The sequence below is a fragment of the Oncorhynchus nerka genome, linkage group LG10 (genome assembly GCF_034236695.1).
Source record: "Oncorhynchus nerka isolate Pitt River linkage group LG10, Oner_Uvic_2.0, whole genome shotgun sequence".
Classification (NCBI taxonomy): domain Eukaryota; kingdom Metazoa; phylum Chordata; class Actinopteri; order Salmoniformes; family Salmonidae; genus Oncorhynchus; species Oncorhynchus nerka.
Window position 1 is genome coordinate 73922444 of NC_088405.1, and position 22920 is coordinate 73945363.

The 22920-nt window shown below is 45.0% G+C and overlaps 1 protein-coding gene and 1 pseudogene across 1 annotated transcript; both read left to right on the plus strand.

Annotated features, from left to right (window-relative positions):
- The first annotated feature begins 4295 nt into the window (after positions 1–4295).
- LOC115136280 (5-hydroxytryptamine receptor 3B-like) lies at positions 4296–14008 on the plus strand. The gene is given in 8 exon segments (XM_065023382.1): positions 4296–4454; positions 4745–4774; positions 9068–9177; positions 9407–9576; positions 9875–10032; positions 10966–11175; positions 11705–11915; positions 13884–14008. Coding segments are annotated over 8 exon segments (1173 nt in total).
- Positions 14009–15747: 1739 nt separating this feature from the next.
- Positions 15748–21333, plus strand: LOC115136281 (5-hydroxytryptamine receptor 3A-like; annotated as a pseudogene).
- Positions 21334–22920: the final 1587 nt, after the last annotated feature.

Sequence of the window (22920 nt, forward strand, 5' to 3'; positions counted from 1 at the left end):
ATAAACGTGAACACTACAAAATGCAAAACCGAAACAGTCCTATCTGGTGCATAGCCACAAAGACAGAAGACAGGAAACAACCACCCACAAGACCCAACACAAAACAGGCTACCTAAATATGGTTCCCAATCAGAGACAATGACTAACACCTGTCTCTGATTGAGAACCATATCAGGCCAAACATAGAAATGGGAAAACTAGACACACAACATAGAATGCCCACACAGCTCACGTCCTGACCAACACTAAAACAAAGAAAACACAAAAGAACTATGGTCAGAACATTTACATTTAAGTCATTTAGCAGACGCTCTTATCCAGAGCGACTTACAAATTGGTGCATTCACCTTATGACATCCAGTGGAGCAGCCACTTTACAATAGTGCATCTAAATCTTTTAAGGGGGGGTGAGAAGGATTACTTTATCCTATCCTAGGTATTCCTTAAAGAGGTGGGGTTTCAGGTGTCTCCGGAAGGTGGTGATTGACTCCGCTGTCCTGGCGTCGTGAGGGAGTTTGTTCCACCATTGGGGGGCCAGAGCAGCGAACAGTTTTGACTGGGCTGAGCGGGAACTGTACTTCCTCAGTGGTAGGGAGGCGAGCAGGCCAGAGGTGGATGAACGCAGTGCCCTTGTTTGGGTGTAGGGCCTGATCAGAGCCTGGAGGTACTGAGGTGCCGTTCCCCTCACAGCTCCGTAGGCAAGCACCATGGTCTTGTAGCGGATGCGAGCTTCAACTGGAAGCCAGTGGAGAGAGCGGAGGAGCGGGGTGACGTGAGAGAACTTGGGAAGGTTGAACACCAGACGGGCTGCGGCGTTCTGGATGAGTTGTAGGGGTTTAATGGCACAGGCAGGGAGCCCAGCCAACAGCGAGTTGCAGTAATCCAGACGGGAGATGACAAGTGCCTGGATTAGGACCTGCGCCGCTTCCTGTGTGAGGCAGGGTCGTACTCTGCGGATGTTGTAGAGCATGAACCTACAGGAATGGGCCACCGCCTTGATGTTAGTTGAGAACGACAGGGTGTTGTCCAGGATCACGCCAAGGTTCTTAGCGCTCTGGGAGGAGGACACAGTGGAGTTGTCAACCGTGATGGCGAGATCATGGAACGGGCAGTCCTTCCCGGGAGGAAGAGCAGCTCCGTCTTGCCGAGGTTCAGCTTGAGGTGGTGATCCGTCATCCACACTGATATGTCTGCCAGACATGCAGAGATGCGATTCGCCACCTGGTCATCAGAAGGGGAAAGGAGAAGATTAATTGTGTGTCGTCTGCATAGCAATGATAGGAGAGACCATGTGAGGTTATGACAGAGCCAAGTGACTTGGTGTATAGCGAGAATAGGAGAGGGCCTAGAACAGAGCCCTGGGGGACACCAGTGGTGAGAGCACGTGGTGAGGAGACGGATTCTCGCCACGCCACCTGGTAGGAGCGACCTGTCAGGTAGGACGCAATCAAGCGTGGGCCGCGCCGGAGATGCCCAACTCGGAGAGGGTGGAGAGGAGGATCTGATGGTTCACAGTATCGAAGGCAGCCGATAGGTCTAGAAGGATGAGAGCAGAGGAGAGAGAGTTAGCTTTAGCAGTGCGGAGCGCCTCCGTGATACAGAGAAGAGCAGTCTCAGTTGAATGACTAGTCTTGAAACCTGACTGATTTGGATCAAGAAGGTCATTCTGAGAGAGATAGCGGGAGAGCTGGCCAAGGACGGCACGTTCAAGGGTTTTGGAGAGAAAAGAAAGAAGGGATACTGGTCTGTAGTTGTTGACATCGGAGGGATCGAGTGTAGGTTTTTTCAGAAGGGGTGCAACTCTCGCTCTCTTGAAGACGGAAGGGACGTAGCCAGCGGTCAGGGATGAGTTGATGAGCGAGGTGAGGTAAGGGAGAAGGTCTCCGGAAATGGTCTGGAGAAGAGAGGGGATAGGGTCAAGCGGGCAGGTTGTTGGGCGGCCGGCCGTCACAAGACGCGAGATTTCATCTGGAGAGAGAGGGGAGAAAGAGGTCAGAGCACAGGGTAGGGCAGTGTGAGCAGAACCAGCGGTGTCGTTTGACTTAGCAAACGAGGATCGGATGTCGTCGACCTTCTTTTCAAAATGGTTGACGAAGTCATCTGCAGAGAGGGAGGAGGGGGGGGAGGGGGAGGGGGATTCAGGAGGGAGGAGAAGGTGGCAAAGAGCTTCCTAGGGTTAGAGGCAGATGCTTGGAATTTAGAGTGGTAGAAAGTGGCTTTAGCAGCAGCGACAGAAGAGGAAAATGTAGAGAGGAGGGAGTGAAAGGATGCCAGGTCCGCAGGGAGGCGAGTTTTCCTCCATTTCCGCTCGGCTGCCCGGAGCCCTGTTCTGTGAGCTCGCAATGAGTCGTCGAGCCACGGAGCGGGAGGGGAGGACCGAGCCGGCCTGGAGGATAGGGGACATAGAGAGTCAAAGGATGCAGAAAGGGAGGAGAGGAGGGTTGAGGAGGCAGAATCAGGAGATAGGTTGGAGAAGGTTTGAGCAGAGGGAAGAGATGATAGGATGGAAGAGGAGAGAGTAGCGGGGGAGAGAGAGCGAAGGTTGGGACGGCGCGATACCATCCGAGTAGGGGCAGTGTGGGAAGTGTTGGATGAGAGCGAGAGGGAAAAGGATACAAGGTAGTGGTCGGAGACTTGGAGGGGAGTTGCAATGAGGTTAGTGGAAGAACAGCATCTAGTAAAGATGAGGTCGAGCGTATTGCCTGCCTTGTGAGTAGGGGGAAGGTGAGAGGGAGAGGTCAAAAGAGGAGAGGAGTGGAAAGAAGGAGGCAGAGAGGAATGAGTCAAAGGTAGACGTGGGGAGGTTAAAGTCGCCCAGAACTGTGAGAGGTGAGCCGTCCTCAGGAAAGGAGCTTATCAAAGCATCAAGCTCATTGATGAACTCTCCGAGGGAACCTGGAGGGCGATAAATGATAAGGATGTTAAGCTTGAAAGGGCTGGTAACTGTGACAGCATGGAATTCAAAGGAGGCGATAGACAGATGGGTAAGGGGAGAAAGAGAGAATGACCACTTGGGAGAGATGAGGATCCCGGTGGCACCACCCCGCTGACCAGAAGCTCTCGGGGTGTGCGAGAACACGTGGGCGGACGAAGAGAGAGCATTAGGAGTAGCAGTGTTATCTGTGGTGATCCATGTTTCCGTCAGTGCCAAGAAGTCGAGGGACTGGAGGGAGGCATAGGCTGAGATGAACTCTGCCTTGTTGGCCGCAGATCGGCAGTTCCAGAGGCTACCGGAGACCTGGAACTCCACGTGGGTCGTGCGCGCTGGGACCACCAGATTAGGGTGGCCGCGGCCACGCGGTGTGGAGCGTTTGTATGGTCTGTGCAGAGAGGAGAGAACAGGGATAGACAGACACATAGTTGACAGGCTACAGAAGAGGCTACGCTAATGCAAAGGAGATTGGAATGACAAGTGGACTACACGTCTCGAATGTTCAGAAAGTTGAGCTTACGTAGCAAGAATCTTATTGACTAAAATGATTAAAAATGATACAGTACTGCTGAAGTAGGCTAGGTGGCAGTGGCTGCGTTGTTGACTTTGTAGGCTAGCTGGCAGTGGCTGCGTTGTTGATTACGTTACGTTGCGTTAAAAGAACGACAATAGCTGGCTAGGTAACCTAGAAAATCGCTCTAGACTACACAATTATCTTTGATACAGAGACGGCTATGTAGCTAGCTACGATCAAACAAATCAAACCGTTGTACTGTAATGAAATGAAATGAAAATGTGATACTACCTGTGGAGCGAGGCGGAATGCGACCGGGTTGTTGAGTTCTAATCGGTAGACGTTGGCTAGCTGTTAGCTAGCTAGCAGTGTCTCCTACGTTAAGGACGACAAATAGCTGGCTGCGTTGTTGATTCAGGGGCTAGCTGGCTAGCTAGCTAGCAGTGTTGATTACGTTACGTTGCGTTAAAAGAACGACAATAGCTGGCTAGGTAACCTAGAAAATCGCTCTAGACTACACAATTATCTACACAATTATCTTTGATACAGAGACGGCTATGTAGCTAGCTATGTAGACGGTGGGCGTTAGCTAGCTGGCTAGCTGCTGGGCAGATACGTTAGGACGACGAAATACGATAATTACGCAATTATCTTTGATACAAAGACGGCTATGTAGCTAGCTAAGAAGAAATTGCTAAGATTAGACAAATCAAACCATTGTACTATAATGAAATGTAATGAAAAGTTATACTACCTGCAGACCGAAGTGCGGATGCGACTGCTCGCTCCAGCCCGGAACGTGACATCAATGAGTTGAATTTCATATATCAATGAGTTGAATGTCATATGATGGCTGAACAGATAGCAGATAAACCCAAGAGGTCTGCTCTGAACCAACTTACCAGGACCCTCCTGCGTAAATACAACTGTGGAGTCAGACCTGTTCAGAACTGTACCAGTCCCACGCTCATCCACATAGACCTCATAATGCAGTCTGTGCTTGATGTGGTAAAAAACCCTATATAGCTTTATCTAAATAATTAATTATTTAAGTCTAAAATACAATATGATTACCTGCCATGCTTCTGGTAATATGTAATACAGGAAATGAAAACATCGTTGATGTTGCTCAATTACAATTTTTTGGGTATGAAATATTAATCTTGTATCTGTAAATACATTTTAACCTTTTGTAGCTACACATTTCAATGGTCTGCACAAATAATTTACACCCCAAAAAATAATACTCAATAATAGATGTTTTGAATATCTATCTTTTACATGATGGAAAGACCTAGCAAGTAACCACAAGCATTTGGTACCGGCAGGTTGGTATGAATTGTGTTCTTCTATTGGTGTTAAACATACATTTCAAAATGTTCATGCAACGCAAAACCATCACTGGCCAATCCACAAATAGGAATATTTAAAAATGTAATTACTTCGATTACCCCTTCAAGGAATAATCACGTCTACGCATTATATTTCTAGTTTCAATGGAGTGGTGGAGTGAGCCATTAAAAAAACAAACATGAGAATAAAATCAGGATGAGGAGAATCGCATTAGGGTTCATTTGTTTGGTGGGGCCAGTGGACATGAGTCTCTAGGCTCATTCTCCATTCACTTTAATGCAATTGCAACACCATTGTTGACTTTGCTTATTTTCCCATCCGCCGCTTGTCCTTGTGCCATTGATTGAGTCAAACATAACATTTAAAAAAAACACTGAATGACAATGCCGTTGGTGTACTTATACAAATGCAATGTTCTCTTCAGATATTTGAATATGAGTGAATGAGGCACAGTAATGTCTGTTTTGCATTATTCTTTTCCACCCAATATACACATTGTCTGTCTTAACATGAATACCACATTTAGCTGTTTCTACGAATCCTGTGTCTGTGTTTCATTTCAGTTACATAATATATTTAAAGCTTCTGCATGGTTTTCACATGGTTGTCTGTCTGAAAGGCAGGGAGCCTGCTTCAGCCAATGTGTCTTCAGCCTTGTCTGGCATGCAACAATTGAATGCCAAAACAGTCAGGCAACCATTTGTCATGTACTTCATATAACTGGTCTTGTGATGTATTTCCTGTTTATGATGTCAAATCAAATCAAATTTTATTTGTCACATACACATGGTTAGCAGATGTTAATGCGAGTGTAGCGAAATGCTTGTGCTTCTAGTTCCGACACTGCAGTAATAACCAACAAGTAATCTAACTAACAATTCTAAAACTACTACCTTATAGACACAAGTGTAAGGGGATAAAGAATATGTACATAAAGATATATGAATGAGTGATGGTACAGAGCAGCATAGGCAAGATACAGTAGATGGTATCGAGTACAGTATATACATATGAGATGAGTATGTAAACAAAGTGGCATAGTTAAAGTGGCTAGTGATACATGTATTACGTAAGGATGCAGTAGATGATATAGAGTACAGTATATACATATACATATGAGATGAATAATGTAGGGTATGTAACATTATATTAGGTAGCATTGTTTAAAGTGGCTAGTGATATATTTTATATCATTTCCCATCAATTCCCATTATTAAAGTGGCTGGAGTTGAGTCAGTGTCAGTGTGTTGGCAGCAGCCACTCAATGTTAGTGGTGGCTGTTTAACAGTCTGATGGCCTTGAGATAGAAGCTGTTTTTCAGTCTCTCGGTCCCAGCTTTGATGCACCTGTACTGACCTCGCCTTCTGGATGATAGCGGGGTGAACAGGCAGTGGCTCGGGTGGTTGTTGTCCTTTGATCTTTATGGCCTTCCTGTAACATCGGGTGGTGTAGGTGTCCTGGAGGGCAGGTAGTTTGCCCCCGGTGATGCGTTGTGCAGACCTCACTACCCTCTGGAGAGCCTTACGGTTGTGGGCGGAGCAGTTGCCGTACCAGGCGGTGATCCAGCCCGCCAGGATGCTCTCGATTGTGCATCTGTAGAAGTTTGTGAGTGCTTTTGGTGACAAGCTGAATTTCTTCAGCCTCCTGAGGTTGAAGAGGCGCTGCTGCGCCTTCTTCACGATGCTGTCTGTGTGAGTAGACCAATTCAGTTTGTCTGTGATGTGTATGCCGAGGAACTTAAAACTTACTACCCTCTCCACTACTGTTCCATCGATGTGGATAGGGGGGTGTTCCCTCTGCTGTTTCCTGAAGTCCACAATCATCTCCTTAGTTTTGTTGACGTTGAGTGTGAGGTTATTTTCATGACACCACACTCCGAGGGCCCTCACCTCCTCCCTGTAGGCCGTCTCGTCGTTGTTGGTAATCAAGCCTACCACTGTTGTGTCGTCCGCAAACTTGATGATTGAGTTGAAGGCGTGCGTGGCCACGCAGTCGTGGGTGAACAGGGAGTACAGGAGAGGGCTCAGAACGCACCCTTGTGGGGCCCCAGTGTTGAGGATCAGCGGGGTGGAGATGTTGTTGCCTACCCTCACCACCTGGGGGCGGCCCGTCAGGAAGTCCAGTACCCCAGTTGCACAGGGCGGGGTCGAGACCCAGGGTCTCGAGCTTGATGACGAGCTTGGAGGGTACTATGGTGTTGAATGCCGAGCTGTAGTCGATGAACAGCATTCTCACATAGGTATTCCTCTTGTCCAGATGGGTTAGGGCAGTGTGCAGTGTGGTTGAGATTGCATCGTCTGTGGACCTATTTGGGCGGTAAGCAAATTGGAGTGGGTCTAGGGTGTCAGGTAGGGTGGAGGTGATATGGTCCTTGACTAGTCTCTCAAAGCACTTCATGATGACGGAAGTGAGTGCTACGGGCGGTAGTCGTTTAGCTCAGTTACCTTAGCTTTCTTGGGAACAGGAACAATGGTGGCCCTCTTGAAGCATGTGGGAACAGCAGACTGGTATAGGGATTGATTGAATATGTCCGTAAACACACCGGCCAGCTGGTCTGCGCATGCTCTGAGGGCGCGGCTGGGGATGCCGTCTGGGCCTGCAGCCTTGCGAGGGTTAACACGTTTAAATGTCTTACTCACCTCGGCTGCAGTGAAGGAGAGCCCGCATGTTTTCGTTGCAGGCCGTGTCAGTGGCACTGTATTGTCCTCAAAGCGGGCAAAAAAGTTATTTAGTCTGCCTGGGAGCAAGACATCCTGGTCCGTGACTGGGCTGGTTTTCTTCTTGTAGTCCGTGATTGACTGTAGACCCTGCCACATCCCTCTTGTGTCTGAGCCGTTGAATTGAGATTCTACTTTGTCTCTATACTGACGCTTAGCTTGTTTGATAGCCTTGCGGAGGGAATAGCTGCACTGTTTGTATTCAGTCATGTTACCAGTCACCTTGCCCTGATTAAAAGCAGTGGTTCGCGCTTTCAGTTTCACGCGAATGCTGCCATCAATCCACGGTTTCTGGTTAGGGAATGTTTTAATCGTTGCTATGGGAACGACATCTTCAACGCACGTTCTAATGAACTCGCACACCGAATCAGCGTATTCGTCAATGTTGTTATCTGACGCAATACGAAACATATCCCAGTCCACGTGATGGAAGCAGTCTTGGAGTGTGGAGTCAGCTTGGTCGGACCAGCGTTGGACAGACCACCATGTCTCGTTAGGCCATAAGGCATCAGCGTGGGAGCTTCTTGTTTTAGTTTCTGTCTGTAGGCAGGGATCAACAAAATGGAGTCGTGGTCAGCTTTTCCGAAAGGAGGGCGGGGCAGGGCCTTATATGCGTCGCGGAAGTTAGAGTAACAATGATCCAAGGTTTTCCACCCCTGGTTGCGCAATCGATATGCTGATAAAATTTAGGGAGTCTTGTTTTCAGATTAGCCTTGTTAAAATCCCCAGCTACAATGAATGCAGCCTCCGGATAAATGGATTCCAGTTTGCAAAGAGTCAAATAAAGTTCGTTCAGAGCCATCGATGTGTCTGCTTGGGGGAATATATACGGCTGTGATTATAATCGAAGAGAATTCTCTTGGTAGATAATGCGGTCGACATTTGATTGTGAGGAATTCTAAATCAGGTGAACAGAAGGATTTGAGTTCCTGTATGTTTCTTTCATCACACCATGTCTCGTTAGCCATAAGGCATACGCCCCCTGTCCCTCTTCTTACCAGAAAGATGTTTGTTTCTGTCGGCGCGATGCGTGGAGAAACCCGCTGGCTGCACCGCCTCCGATAGCGTCTCTCCAGTGAGCCATGTTTCCGTGAAGCAAAGAACGTTACAGTCTCTGATGTCCCTCTGGAATGCTACCCTTGCTCGGATTTCATCAACCTTGTTGTCAAGAGACTGGACATTGGCGAGAAGAATGCTAGGGAGTGGTGCACGATGTGCCCGTCTCCGGAGTCTGACCAGAAGACCGCCTCGTTTCCCTCTTTTACGGAGTAGTTTTTTTGGGTCGCCGCATGGGATCCATTCCGTTGTCCTGGTTGAAAGGCAGAACACAGGATCCGCGTCGCGAAAATCATATTCTTGGTCGTACTGATGGTGAGTTGACGCTGATCTTATATTCAGTAGTTCTTCTCGACTGTATGTAATGAAACCTAAGATGACCTGGGGTACTAATGTAAGAAATAACACGTAAAAAAACAAAAAACTGCATAGTTTCCTAGGAACGCGAAGCGAGGCGGCCATCTCTGTCGGCGCCGGAAGTTTTTTGACTGTCAGATCTTGACTGATGAGTTCTTGGTGTGGGATCCCGAGGAGTTTGACGGGATCACTGAGATCTCTCTGCCCTCTGAAGCTATATGGGTGCCCGATCTCATCATCAGCGAATTGTAAGAATTGATACTATGTATTCCTGTTCAAATTTCATAACATGTCATTGGATTACTCAATACACTCAGTCTCTTCGCAGAAATGTTCAACATTTGTCCTTTTATTTTAAATGACAGACTGAAAGGGAAGTGTGTTGACAAGGGTCAGAGTGTCTCATGTTCAACATACAGTACTGTAAGCAGCTGGAACTCTTGTCTTCCCCATAAGTTGTGTTCTTCCCCCTGTTAGTGTGGATGTAGGGGAGTCCCCTGCCTTCCCCTATGTGTATGTCAACTCATCGGGGATGGTGAAAAACAACAAGCCTATCCAGGTGGTGTCTGCGTGTGACTTGGAGTTGTAAGCCTTCCCCTTTGACAAGCAGAGTTGCACTCTGACCTTCCGCAGCTGGCTTCACTCAGGTTAGTATAGAGAGCTGTAAACACGCTAACATTAATACCCAGTCAAATGACTATACATCTGGATATGCACAGATGTGGCTAAAACGCACAATTAGAAGTGCAAAATTACAATGGCATATCTTTCGATACACAAAATACATGCATAAAGCTATGGCACATACAGTATTAAGTACACGAGCACATAAAACCCATACAGCTGGTAATTTAATATTGTATCAAATCAATAGCAGGTCATATTGACTGAGTGTCATTAAGTCTTAGTAAACTCTCTCCCTGACCTCTACCATCATGTATGCAGTGAGTGAGGTGAACCTGACTCTGTGGAGGAGTGCCGAGGACATCGCCAATGATCAGAAGTCTTTTATGGACGATGGCGAGTGGGAGCTGATGTCTGTGCCCTCCCACTACTGGCAGCTCCGGCTGGATGGCAGAGACTATGCACACATCCAGTTCAACGTGTGTGCTTACTGTTACCAGATCTAGGTCTCTCTTTGTTTCTCTTCAGATACTTGATTTGAAGGAAAGTATTTGAAGAAATACAAATATGACCTATATGTCTAGTGCCGACTGTATCCACATATACAGCAATACATATCCAGTCAGTAAATATGTAATATGTGAATAGGTGTGTTAGTGAGATGTTCTGTATGGCTTGATGTCTATCCAACAGCAAACAAAAATATACACACTTCTCTTGTAGGGAGACTGTGACTGTACAATGACAACTAAATCAGATTGAGTATCGACAGGAGGTTTTTAGCCATCCCCTCCTCCTGGTACTCCTGTTGTGAAGGTGTTAAAGAGATCAGCCAGGGCTTCACGGACAGGATTAAGCGCTAATGCTAATAGATGAGGATGAGGCGCGTCCAGCATGCTGAGAGAGAGAGGCACCATAATGAGGCTGTCTCTGTGGCAGCTGATCAATGGCCGTCTTGTTCTGCCGGAGAAATGGGCCCTGGGCCTGGTGCAGGTGGGGGAGAGACTGCCTGCGAGGATAGGCTAGGCGGGGTTCTGTTTTATACATTCAGCTCAGGAGGGCACTTAATGATGGAGTGTCGATCCAGCAGGGCTCATTGGGTTACCTTTACACTACTGCTCATTGTGAAAGCGGTTAAGGGGATTCATGTGTTTGGGGTACTGGAAGACGACAGGAAGGTAATACTGTGGAATATGGTTTTCTTGTGGGTTCAGTTGAAAAAAGTACAGTTGATATCTAAAGCTAAAATGGGGCAGATTTAGGTTTAAGTTAGTGAAGGGAAAAACATTTATTTATCAATTTCTCACCTATGGGGGAGTTCAAACACATTCTTGACCCACGTGTGACATGAAATAGAAAAGTAAAACTCTCTCTCCCTCTTTTTCACTCCCTCTCACCCTCTCACTCGTCAGGTGTTAATCCGCCGGCGCCCCCTGCTGTACGTGGTGAGTCTGCTCAACCCCAGCATCTTCCTCATGGTGGTGGACGTCATCAGCTTCTACTTGCCGCACAACAGTGGCACGCGTATCATCTTCAAGACCAGCATCCTCCTGGGCTACACTGTCTTCAGGGTAAACCTGATGGACGAGATGCCTGCCACCACCACCAGAACACCACTCATAGGTATCACACACCAGCTCCTCTCCTCATCTTTGTTTCAAATGTTCTCTCATATTGTTTGACACACCAAGCTTGCCCTTCATACCCAGCCAAATGAGATGGTTTAGGATGAGTTGGACCGCAGAGTGAAGGAAAAGCAGCCAAGAAGTGCTCAGCATATGTGGGAACTCCTTTAAGACTGTTTGAAAAGCATTCCTCATGAAGCTGGTTGAGATAATCCCAAGAGTGTGCAAAGCTGTCCTCAAGGCAAAGTGTGTCTACTTTGAAGAATCTAAAATCTAAAATATATTTTGATGTATTTAACACTTCTTTGGTTACTGGATGATTCAATGTGTTATTTCATAGTTTTGATGTCTTAACTATTATTCTACAATGTAGAAAATAGTAAAAATAAAGAAAAAACCTTGAATGAGTCTGTGTCCAAACTTTTGACTGGTACTGTATTTCTGATCTGAGACACGTTCTGGAAAAATTCAGATTTGTCTTTTTCTAACAGGTGTATTGTTGATGTTTGGTGTTCTCCATCTTATGGGTGTGTTCTTTCCGGTGTGCATGGCGCTGCTGGTGCTGAAACTAGCCATCTCCATATTTGTAGTGAAGCTCCTCTACCACAATGAGAAGGAGGTCAAGGAGATGTCAGTGTCTGCCTGTCTCCTCGATAAGTATGGCTCGTCCAGCCAGACCTTCCTCGAGAGCAACTTCACCTCTGTCAAAACACTAAATGATGTGGATCAGTGTGGGGGTGAGAGGGGACCTGTGTTTGGATGCTTTGTATTTCTTGGTCATAGGACACAAGAGTGTGACTAGGTATTAGGACCAAACGTTTAGCAGGTGGTGGTTTTCCTAACTTTCCACAGATTTCTTATTCTATTTGATATGTAATGGCCAGCTCTGACACATTTTCATGTTGACAACAACTCTATGTTCCTCTGTATTAACATCAAAACGATCAGAGAGAAAATACACCTTTACAGTATGTCTAGACATACTAGTGGCAAGAAAAAGTATGTGAACCCTTTGGAATTACCTGAACTTCTGCATAAATTTGTTATTCAATGTGATCTGATCTTCATCTAAGTCACAACAATAGACAAACACAGTCTGCTTAAACTAATAACACACAAACAATTATACGTTTTAATGTCTTTATTGAACACACCATGTAAACATTTACAGTGCAGGGTGGGAAAAGTATGTGAACCCTTAGATTTAATATATTATTTGGCAGCAATAACCTCAACCAAACATTTTCTGTAGATGCGGATCAGACCTGCTCAATGGTCATAAGTAATTTTGGACCGTTCCTCTTTGCAAAACTGTTTCAGTTCAGCAATATTCTTGGGATGTCAGGTGTGACCCGCTCTTTTGAGGTCATGCCACAGCATCTCAATTGGGTTGTCAGGACTTTGACTGGGCCATTCCAGGAGGGGTATTTTCTTCTGTTGAAGCCATTCTGTTGTTGATTTACTTCTATATTTTGGGTCGTTGTCCTCTTGAATCACCTAACTTCAGTTGAGCTTCAATTGGCGGACAGACAGCCTTACATTCTCCTGCAAAATATCTTGATATACTTGGGAATTCGTTTTTCCATCGATGATAGCAAGCTGTCCAGGCCCTGAGGCAGGAAAGCTGCTCCAAACCATGATGCTCCCTCCACCATACTTTACAGTTGGGAAGTTTTAATGTTGGTGTGCTGTGCCTTTTTTTCTCCACACATAGTGTTGTGTGTTCCTTCCAAACAACTCAACTTTAGTTTAATCTGTCCACAGAATAATTTGCCAGTAGCGATGTGAAATATCCAGGTGCACTTTTGCAAACTTTTTATTTGGACAGCAGTGGCTTCTTCCGTTGTGTCCTCCCATGAACACCATTCTTGTTAAGTGTTTTATTTATTGTATACTCGTCAACAGAGATGTTATCATGTTCCAGAGATTTCTGTAAGTCTATAGCTGACACTCTAGGATTCTTCTTAACTTCATTGAGCATTCTGCGCTGTGCTCTTACATTCATCTTTGCAGGAAGGCCACTCATACAGAGAGTAGCAACAGTGCTGAACTTTCTACATTTATAGACATTTTTGTCTTACCGTGGACTGATGAACATCAAGGCTTTTAGAGATACTTTTGTAACCCTTTCCAGCTTAATGCAAGTCAACATTTCTTAGTCTTGGGTCTTCTGAGACCTCTTTTGTTTGAGGCATGGTTCACATCAGGCAATGCTTCTTGTGAATAGCATATTCAAATTTAGTGAGTGTTTTTTATAGGGCAGGGCAGCTCTAACCAACATCTCCAATCTCGTCTCAATGATTGTACTCTAGGTTAGCTGACTCCTGACTCCAATTAGCTATTGGAGAAGTCTTTAGCCTAGGGGTTCACATAATTTTTCCAACCTACACTGTGAATGTTTAAATGATGTATTCAGTATAGACAAGACAAATACAATAATTTGTGTGCTATTAGTTTAAGCAGACTGTGTTTGTCTGTTGTTGTGACTTAGATGAAGATCAGGTCTAATTTGATGACCAATTTATGCAGAAATCCAGATAATTCCAAATGGTTCACATACTTTTTCTTGCCACTGTATTCAAATCAACAGTTTGACTTTTATTTAATTTACTTGTTAAGATTGCATTGTAGCAACAGAATATCTTCACTTCGGACATTCATGTGTCCAACCCCATCATAACCCCACCTACATGTTGTCCCTCCAGGCTTTGAGTTTGACCTGGCTCCAGAGGAACTGCTGTCTCTGAGCGAGCCCCAGGAGAGTACTCCTCGAGAGTATTCTCCAGGAGGTGGTGGCCCTGTGGCTCTACCTGCAGGAGGGAGAGAGTGACGACTCAGCCCAGGCTGACTGGGTGGCCCTCTGCTGCAAGGTGGACCTCCTCCTGTTCCGAGTCTACCTGCTAATCCTGGTTGTCTACACCAGCACTCTGCTGCTACTGTGGGCCATCTGGAGCTCTGCATGAGGATAGAAGGGGAGAAAAACTTTGTTCGAATACATTTATTTTGCTCTAATAAAATGTTAAAAGTCAATTAAGGGTTATTGATGTGGTTGAGCCGAACCCCCTTTGTCCCCACTTCTTCTTTTGATACGGTAGCAGCTATTTAATTTAATCAATACTGTATTGTCATGTACTATTGGAAGATTGCCCCATACAGTGGGGCAAAAAAATATTTAGTCAGCCACCAATTGTGCAAGTTCTCCCACTTAAAAAGATGAGAGAGGCCTGGAATTTTCATCATAGGTACACTTAAACTATGACAGACAAAAAGGTTTTAAAAATCCAGAAAATCACATTGTAGGATTTTTTATGAAGTTATTTGCAAATTATGGTGGAAAATGAGTATTTGGTCAATAACAAAAGTTTATCTCAATACTTTGTTATATGCCCTTTGTTGGCAATGACAGAGGTCAAATGTTTTCTGTAAGTATTCACCAGGTTTTCACACACTGTTGCTGGTATTTTGGCCCATTCCTTTGATTACTACATGATTCCATATGTGTTATTTCATCGTTTTGATGTCTCCACTATTATTCTACAATGGTAGAAAATAGTACAAATAAAGAAAAACCCTTGAATGACTAGGTGTGTCCTAAACTTTTGACTGCTACTGTATTTTAAAGGATCCAGCTAGTACAATGAGTAATGACTGATTTGCTCTTAGTAGCTACATATTTTCAAGCGTTTTTGTGTGTCATTAATGGACATGATTTTTCAACAAAGTTTTATCTCTTTATTCCCCCAAAACATTAAATGTTTAATTGTTGATATATGCAATAGGCATGTTTTTTTATCCAAAGATGACGCATGTGTTTTCGCAGCAGTGTGTATCATCTATCCATGTAACATAAACTGTATCAGCAGGATCCTATCACATAATAAAAGTCATAGATTCAATTTTGTTGTAGATTGCAGTACATATTCCCCCAACATAAGCAGTTTAAGAAATCAATGAACAAAATGACGTCTAAGATCAGTATCAAATGTCAGTTGGATCTTGTTAGTGAGATAAGAGAAAACCGACCTGCACTTAAACTCCCATATGAAAACCAAGCTGCCAGAGAAAATAGGCCTATGCTCCTCCGTATGTTCAGGAAATCAATTTCTTAATGCAGGATCTTTTTTGAGAGAAATCATATCTCCACAGTAAGCTTATAAAATACATTGAGGATTCAGTTGGAGGAAAAAAGCTGATATACCACACGAAACTTGATCCATACACAGACATCTGTTAGGCTACACGGCCAGATACTGTAAAGTTGGATAGGCCTGAGTGGTCCGAGTTATCTGCTCAGGACATGTGATGACATAAGATAACCTCAGCTGCTTCCAATCCCCATCATAAAATCCCCGATGGACACACCCTCGTGTTCATAGTTACATCAGCTGGCTAAGGCAGCGTCATGCAGAATGAAACTTAATTTAACTAATACATGATACTGTAGACATGAGGCTACAGTGGACACCCCTGAATATGGGTCTCGGCGGCGCCAGTAGACTGCTGTATCTCAAAACTGAGCACTGCTCATTATAGACAAGCTCAAGGCAGAGAAGTGAAACATAGTGCAGAATGAGAAGTTCAGCACTCTGGACAGCGCTCGTCTTGCTCTTGATACAAGGCACCGCGCGAGCCTGCACAGGTAAGAAGATGCATGTGCAAAATTAATTCCAGATAGGTTGTGGCGTTATTGACAATGTTTGCCTGTTTTGGAAGTTGACATTTTATATAATGCTAGATTTACACAATAATAATTGTATAACTATCAATATGTTGCATTTAGTGGATATGTTGAATCAGTATGTTGAAACGATGTGTTTTACCTCCGTTAGTCAAGAAACTGGGCAATAATACCAGACGCTTTGCCAATGCCACCTTGGTACGTCTCTCCGAGTACTTGAGTGCTGGGTACAAGAAGGGGGTTCGACCCGTGCGCAACTGGCGAAATTGCACAATGGTGGCCATCGACCTTATGGTGTACTCTATCCTCAGTGTGGGAAGCAGGCCTCCTGCTCTTAGTAGAATAATAGTTCAGTATGCTGAGATTGTGTGTAGCCTATGTTTGCCCCATGTTACAACAGGACGAGAAGAACCAGGTTCTGACAACATATGTATGGTACAGGCAGGTAAGACAAATAACTATTTGCAATAAATAGCAAAATAACTATTTAAACAACAAATGGATTTTGTTGAAAATAAGTTTCCAAGAAATTAAAACATACATAAAACTTGTAAAAACTACAGTAGAACATAGTTATGTCTCTCCTTTGGACATTTATCAAACACATCTTCTCAGAGGATCTTATACCATACTTGTTATTATTAATACTATACCATGCTTACCAGCCTATGCTATAACTCTGTATCAGGAATGGACAGATGAATTATTGGGATTGAACCCAGAGGACTTTGAGGATGTGAATCAAATGTCCGTACCGACTGCCAATGTGTGGGTGCCTGACACACTAATCAACGAGTTGTAAGTCCAGTGTTTTGTGATCGTTATTGTCGGTGTAGGCCATCGCATTTTAGGCCATGCAGTCAAATCAAAGTCTAAAACAGTATTGTTTATCATTGATTAAGCATTACTAAAGTACAGTGCAGTGTAAAGTGTGTGTTTAATACGCTGAAATATTAGTTGTCCAAATCAGCCACAAACATATTTATTGCATCTCTTTGCTTTGGTTTGAGTTGTGCTTTCTGCTCTAATCTCTCAGTGTGGATGTGGGTAAGTCTCAGGATATTCCCTATGTGTACGTGACCCATTATGGTCTGGTGCGCAACTACAAGACCATCCAGGTGGTGACAGCCTGCACTCTCAACATCTACAACTTACATTTACATTTACATTTAAGTCATTTAGCAGACGCTCTTATCCAGAGCGACTTACAAATTGGTGCGTTCACCTTATGACATCCAGTGGAACAGCCACTTTACAATAGTGCATCTAAATCTTTTAAGGGGGTGAGAAGGATTACTTTATCCTATTCTAGGTATTCCTTAAAGAGGTGGGGCCGGACCTTCCAGAGCTGGCTCCATACCCGTAAAACATGTCTTATTTAGTCATCTGGCTTTGCATGTGGGGAAAAGCCTTTCAACTGCACATACTGTTGGCTACAATACCAGGTAAGGATGCCTTTTTACATGTTTGTAAGAGAGGTGGGGATGGATAAGCTAAGTGTCAGTCACTCAGTCTTCAACATTTTTGTATTATTTTGTATTTAAAAAAAATAATTTCCCTAGTGCCAGCTGTGGCTGAGGACTGCTGATAATGGTCATTTACATAATTTACATGAATCTGAACCCACTGACCTATGTCTCCTCCATGTCCATGTCTGTAGTTAATGACTTCGACCTCAAGCTGATGAGGAGCGCAGAGGAACTCAAGGTGGACAAGAGTGTCTTCATGAACCAGGGGGAGTGGGAGCTGCTACACGTCTTGTCGAAATACAAGAGCTTCAGTCTGGACAACATTGACTCCTATGCCGAGATGAAGTTCAATGTGAGTATACATAACATAATCATTCATTACCTTTTATTTATGTATTCATGACAGGTTTGGAAATATATTATTTGGCAATGATTGAGCTGGTTTGTAAGATTGTTAGGGTTGCAAAGTTCTGGTTGCAAACAACTTTCCCAAAATTCCCAAGTTTTCCAGATATTCTGGTAGGAGGATTCTCAGATTTCCTGCTTATTCCCTCCTGAATCCAGTAATCTTCCAACCGGGATTTCTGGAAAACCGGGGAACTTTGGGAAAATTAACGTAATTTAGGCGACACTATGCATGATGAGGAAGTAAATGGCAATAGTTAAAAAGAGTACAATAAAGGGTTGGGAAAGATCCCCACAATGCAGCTGGTGCCCAACACATGTTAAAATGATATGCAGTATATACTTTTACATGACTATATACAATCACGTTCAAATCAATCATATCATGTACATAATACCTTAGCGCAAATCATTTATTCAAAACCAACTGAACCTGACAGAAAAGCAAGACCTTCAGTAAGAATAGATCAAATAGAGAAATATATGAAGATAGTAGACCTTTACCTTGACCTCTACCGCATGAGGCTTTATTAGAAACATAAGATCTTCAGCTGTATTAAATAGGTATTGAGAATGGACGTTTTTCGTATGCATCATACAAAGAAAGCAGGCTTGCTTTATGGAAAATTAACACAAGGATATGAGTGAGGATCTCCAGGTGAAAGTGTGATATAGAGTGCACTCCCATCCCACATCCGTTTTAGGGTCATTGATAGAATCTGCTGGTATATTGTTCTCTCCATGGTCAAAAAGTTTTTCTGCCAGATATATGTAATGAGATATGGAAATGCGTACAACTTCTTGTTAATTACTGCTCTATTCCCAATGATTGTTTATTTGGATCTCCATTAGCTTTTGCAGAAGCAGCAGCTACTCTTCCTGGGGCCCACACACACCAAAACACATCACAAGTAACAAACACTGATACACTGATAGACAAGGACAGTCACGCAAATAAAAATTACAACGATACACAAATAATACAAAACAAAGTGTGTGTTACGAATCCCTTTTGGCCCGACAGTCTAGGGGGGATGGTAATGAGACCCGTAACATAACTCATGCAAATTATTATTGTGACAAAGTAAAAGTGTGCACGAAATAACCACGACAACAGAAATCTACCGTCAAACTCTAGGTTTATTTATAAACACACGGTAATGGGGGGAGCAGGAAAAGGGGCTGAGCTGGACCCAAGGAAAGAAACAATAAGCATCCAAAACACCCCTAAGCTAGACTAGCCTACTTTAACAACAGCTAACTAACTAACCAAAAATACAGTGGGTGGTCCGCCCAGTTCTAACTAGTGTATTTAACAAAGTTCACCTACGGGTAGTGTATGCCCATGGGCGACTTGTCTTGGTTTCCCCCTTTTCCCACCAGCAACAAACAAACACCATAACCCAAAAACAATACTCACAGGTGATGACAAAGTGCTATGAGGTGCTTAAACAAAAGAGAGGTTAAGACACAAAGCGAGAGTGAAACACAGAGACCTACAGACATGGCATTTACAGAGAGATTGAGCTAGAGATTGAGCTCTAGAGCAAACAAATGATGGGGTTTTTAAACCATGGGGAAGGAACTGTGATAGGGTAGGAAATAGGAGGAGGTGTGTCTTCTGATTGATGATTGATTGTTGACTGATTGGGGAGTGATTATTTTCACCTGTGAGGGGAGAAGGAGAGAAAAGAAACACACACAGGATACACACACACACACAGGATAACTGTATCCGTAACAGTGTGTGTGATCGAGTGTCTGTGTGTGTGTGTGTGCGTGTGCATTCTCTCACAGTCCTGATACACTGATAGACAAGAATAGTCACACAAATAAAAATTACAACGATATACAAACAATGATCGAGTGTCGAGTGTCTGAGTGTCTGTTTGTGCGTGTCCTCTCACAGTCCCCACCTTCCATGAGATGTTGTTTAATCAGTTTTTAAAAAGGTAATTTAGCTGTTTGCTTGAGTAAATGGAGATGGAAGGGAGTTCCATGTGATCATGACTCTGTATAAAACTGTGCCTTGCTGTGAATTCGTTTTGGACTTGGGGACTGTGAAGAGACCCCTGGTGCATGTCTTGTGGGGTATGTATGGGTGTCTGAGCTGAATGTTATTTGATTATGCAGACAATCTGGAATTTTCATCACAGTAATATTTCTCATAAAAACTAGAAGAGAAGCAATGAATCTCTCGTCAACCTTGATGAATGTCATCAGGTGGTGATCCGACGCAGACCTCTGTTCTACACTGTGAACCTGTTGCCGCCCAGCATCTTCCTGATGGTGACGACCCGGTGGGCTTCTACCTCCCCCAGACAGCGGAGAGCAAGTGTCCTTCAAGATCACCCTGCTCCTGGGCTACTCCGTCTTCCTCATCATCGTCTCCGACACGCTGCCCGCCACCGCCACCGGCAAGCCGCTCATAGGTGAGAAATGCAGCTGGTGCATTAGTGGCTCAGATTTTTGAGATGTGTCATTAAGGATGGGATTGTGAGCTCTGTTGCTGTTAAGAATAGGTTGAGGTAGTAGTGAAGAACTATTGTTTGTTGGGGCCCTGGTCAAAAGGCCCTGGTCAAAACTAGTGCACTACATAGGGAATAGGGTGCCATTTGCAACATAGCCGGTGTCTTCTAAGGGTATACCTTGTAGTGTGCAGAGGTCATATCGATTCATCCCTCTCTCTCTAGGTGTATACTTTGTAGTGTGCATGGCTCTGTTGGTGATCAGCCTGAAAGAGACAGTGTTGATAGTCCGTCTGGTGCATAAGCAGGACCTGCAGCCCCACGTACCCCAGTGGCTCAAACACTTGGTGCTGGAGCGGGTCACAGTCCTCCTGTGCATCCGCAACAAGCACAGCCTGTGCTCCATGCTGTCCCGGGACTACGACCACGTGGGCCATTACAAAGAGAACAACATCAGCCAGGGTATTGTATCTACACGAGAGTTGGGTAGAAAGAAAAGTATGAGATTAGGAGAAAAGAGGGAAGGGAGAGGGAAAAGGTGAGCTTTAAGAGGGAAAAAAGACATGGGCAGTAGTTCTAGTATACAATGTTCTCTCTGAGCAGTATTCATTGATTTAAAAAACACAGCATCATTACAACATCTATCATAGAGAGTGAGAAAGAGAGAGAAAAGGATAAAAAGAGACATTTACAGGTCTGTTTTCTCTCTTTGGAAATAATCAATGTCTGTCACTTTGGGACAATAAATAGATGTTGCATCCACAAACTCAACACAACATGGGATACTTAAAATACAAGTACATCCTGTTATATGACCTCACTCCACCCACTCTCTCCCTGTGTGACCCCTTGGAGCTCTATGTAACCACCACCTTCACCACACCTGCGAGATCGGCCGTGGCGGCGAGGACAGCAGGGAGCAGGGTCTGGGGAGCCTGGTGGTCCTGCCCGTGGTGCGTGACACCACACAGCCGTTATGGACAACACCTAGCACGTGAAGAAGGACAAGTGCCGGGACATCGCCAAGGAGTGGCTGCAGGTGGGCTACGTGCTGCTCTTCGGGGTCTACCTGGTGGCCATGCTGGCCTACAGCATCACCCTGGGCACCCTCTGGTCCATGTGCCAGTACGCATGAGCGCCTCACAGTGGAGGAGGGTCTAACAGTGGATGTGGAGGGCCTTATTGTGGAGCAGGGCCTGATGATATAGGTGGAGGGTCTTACTGTGGGGGAGGGCCTGACGGTGGATGTGGAGGGCCTTATTGTGGAGCAGGGCCTGATGATATAGGTGGAGGGTCTTACTGTGGGGGAGGGCCTGACGGTGGATGTGGAGGGCCTTATTGTGGAGCAGGGCCTGATGATATAGGTGGAGGGTCTTACTGTGGGGGAGGGCCTGACGGTGGATGTGGAGGGCCTTATTGTGGAGCAGGGCCTGATGATATAGGTGGAGGGTCTTACTGTGGGGAGGGCCTGACGGTGGATGTGGAGGGCCTTATTGTGGAGCAGGGCCTGATGATATAGGTGGAGGGTCTTACTGTGGGGGAGGGCCTGACGGTGGATGTGGAGGGCCTTATTGTGGAGCAGGGCCTGATGATATAGGTGGAGGGTCTTACCGTGGGGGAGGGTCTAACAGTGGATGTGGAGGGCCTTATTGTGGAGCAGGGCCTGATGATATAGGTGGAGGGTCTTACTGTGGGGGACGGCCTGACGGTGAATGTGGAGGGCCTTATTGTGGAGCAGGGCCTGATGATATAGGTGGAGGGTCTTACTGTGGGGGAGGGCCTGACGGTGGATGTGGAGGGCCTTATTGTGGAGCAGGGCCTGATGATATAGGTGGAGGGTCTTACTGTGGGGGAGGGCCTGACGGTGGATGTGGAGGGCCTTATTGTGGAGCAGGGCCTGATGATATAGGTGGAGGGTCTTACTGTGGGGGAGGGCCTGACGGTGGATGTGGAGGGCCTTATTGTGGAGCAGGGCCTGATGATATAGGTGGAGGGTCTTACTGTGGGGGAGGGCCTGACGGTGGATGTGGAGGGCCTTATTGTGGAGCAGGGCCTGATGATATAGGTGGAGGGTCTTACTGTGGGGGAGGGCCTGACGGTGGATGTGGGGACATAGAAGGCTTACGCATGCCTGATACAAAGAGTTTTATTGAGGTGGATCTGTTCAGCTGAATCTCATGGTAGAGGTAAAGTAGGAGGTACTTTGAGTCTGAGGTCATTCTTGGGACTAGAGACATGAGAGGGAAGATGCAGTGGATGCTGGTTTAGGAGGATATATGGAGTATGTGGAGAAGAGGTAATGCTATTTGGTTGCATTTTCTTTTAAATGGCATAGTTTGTATATTCCAAGATCAACTTCACTCCTTCAGTTGAATATAGTGTTAATATTGTTAATAAATTATAAGAAACATATAACATGATATTAATCATCACATTTCAATTGATAAAGGTTATTTATTATTATGAAAGTCACTGCAATACTTGTTCACCTGATGTTCTCTAACATTATGGAATGTGTGACTATTAAAGTTAATTGAATTATGTCCCTTACATGCCATTAATCAGGTATCTAGCCACGAGGATGACAGATTCAATCTGATCATGCTTGTAGACAATGCAGCTTTTAAAGGCAATGCTACCACGTTTGCGCACTTCGCGGAGATCGCATTCAAGGAAGACGTTGCAGATGTCTGTTCAATTGGAAATTGGGATGGAATCCTGG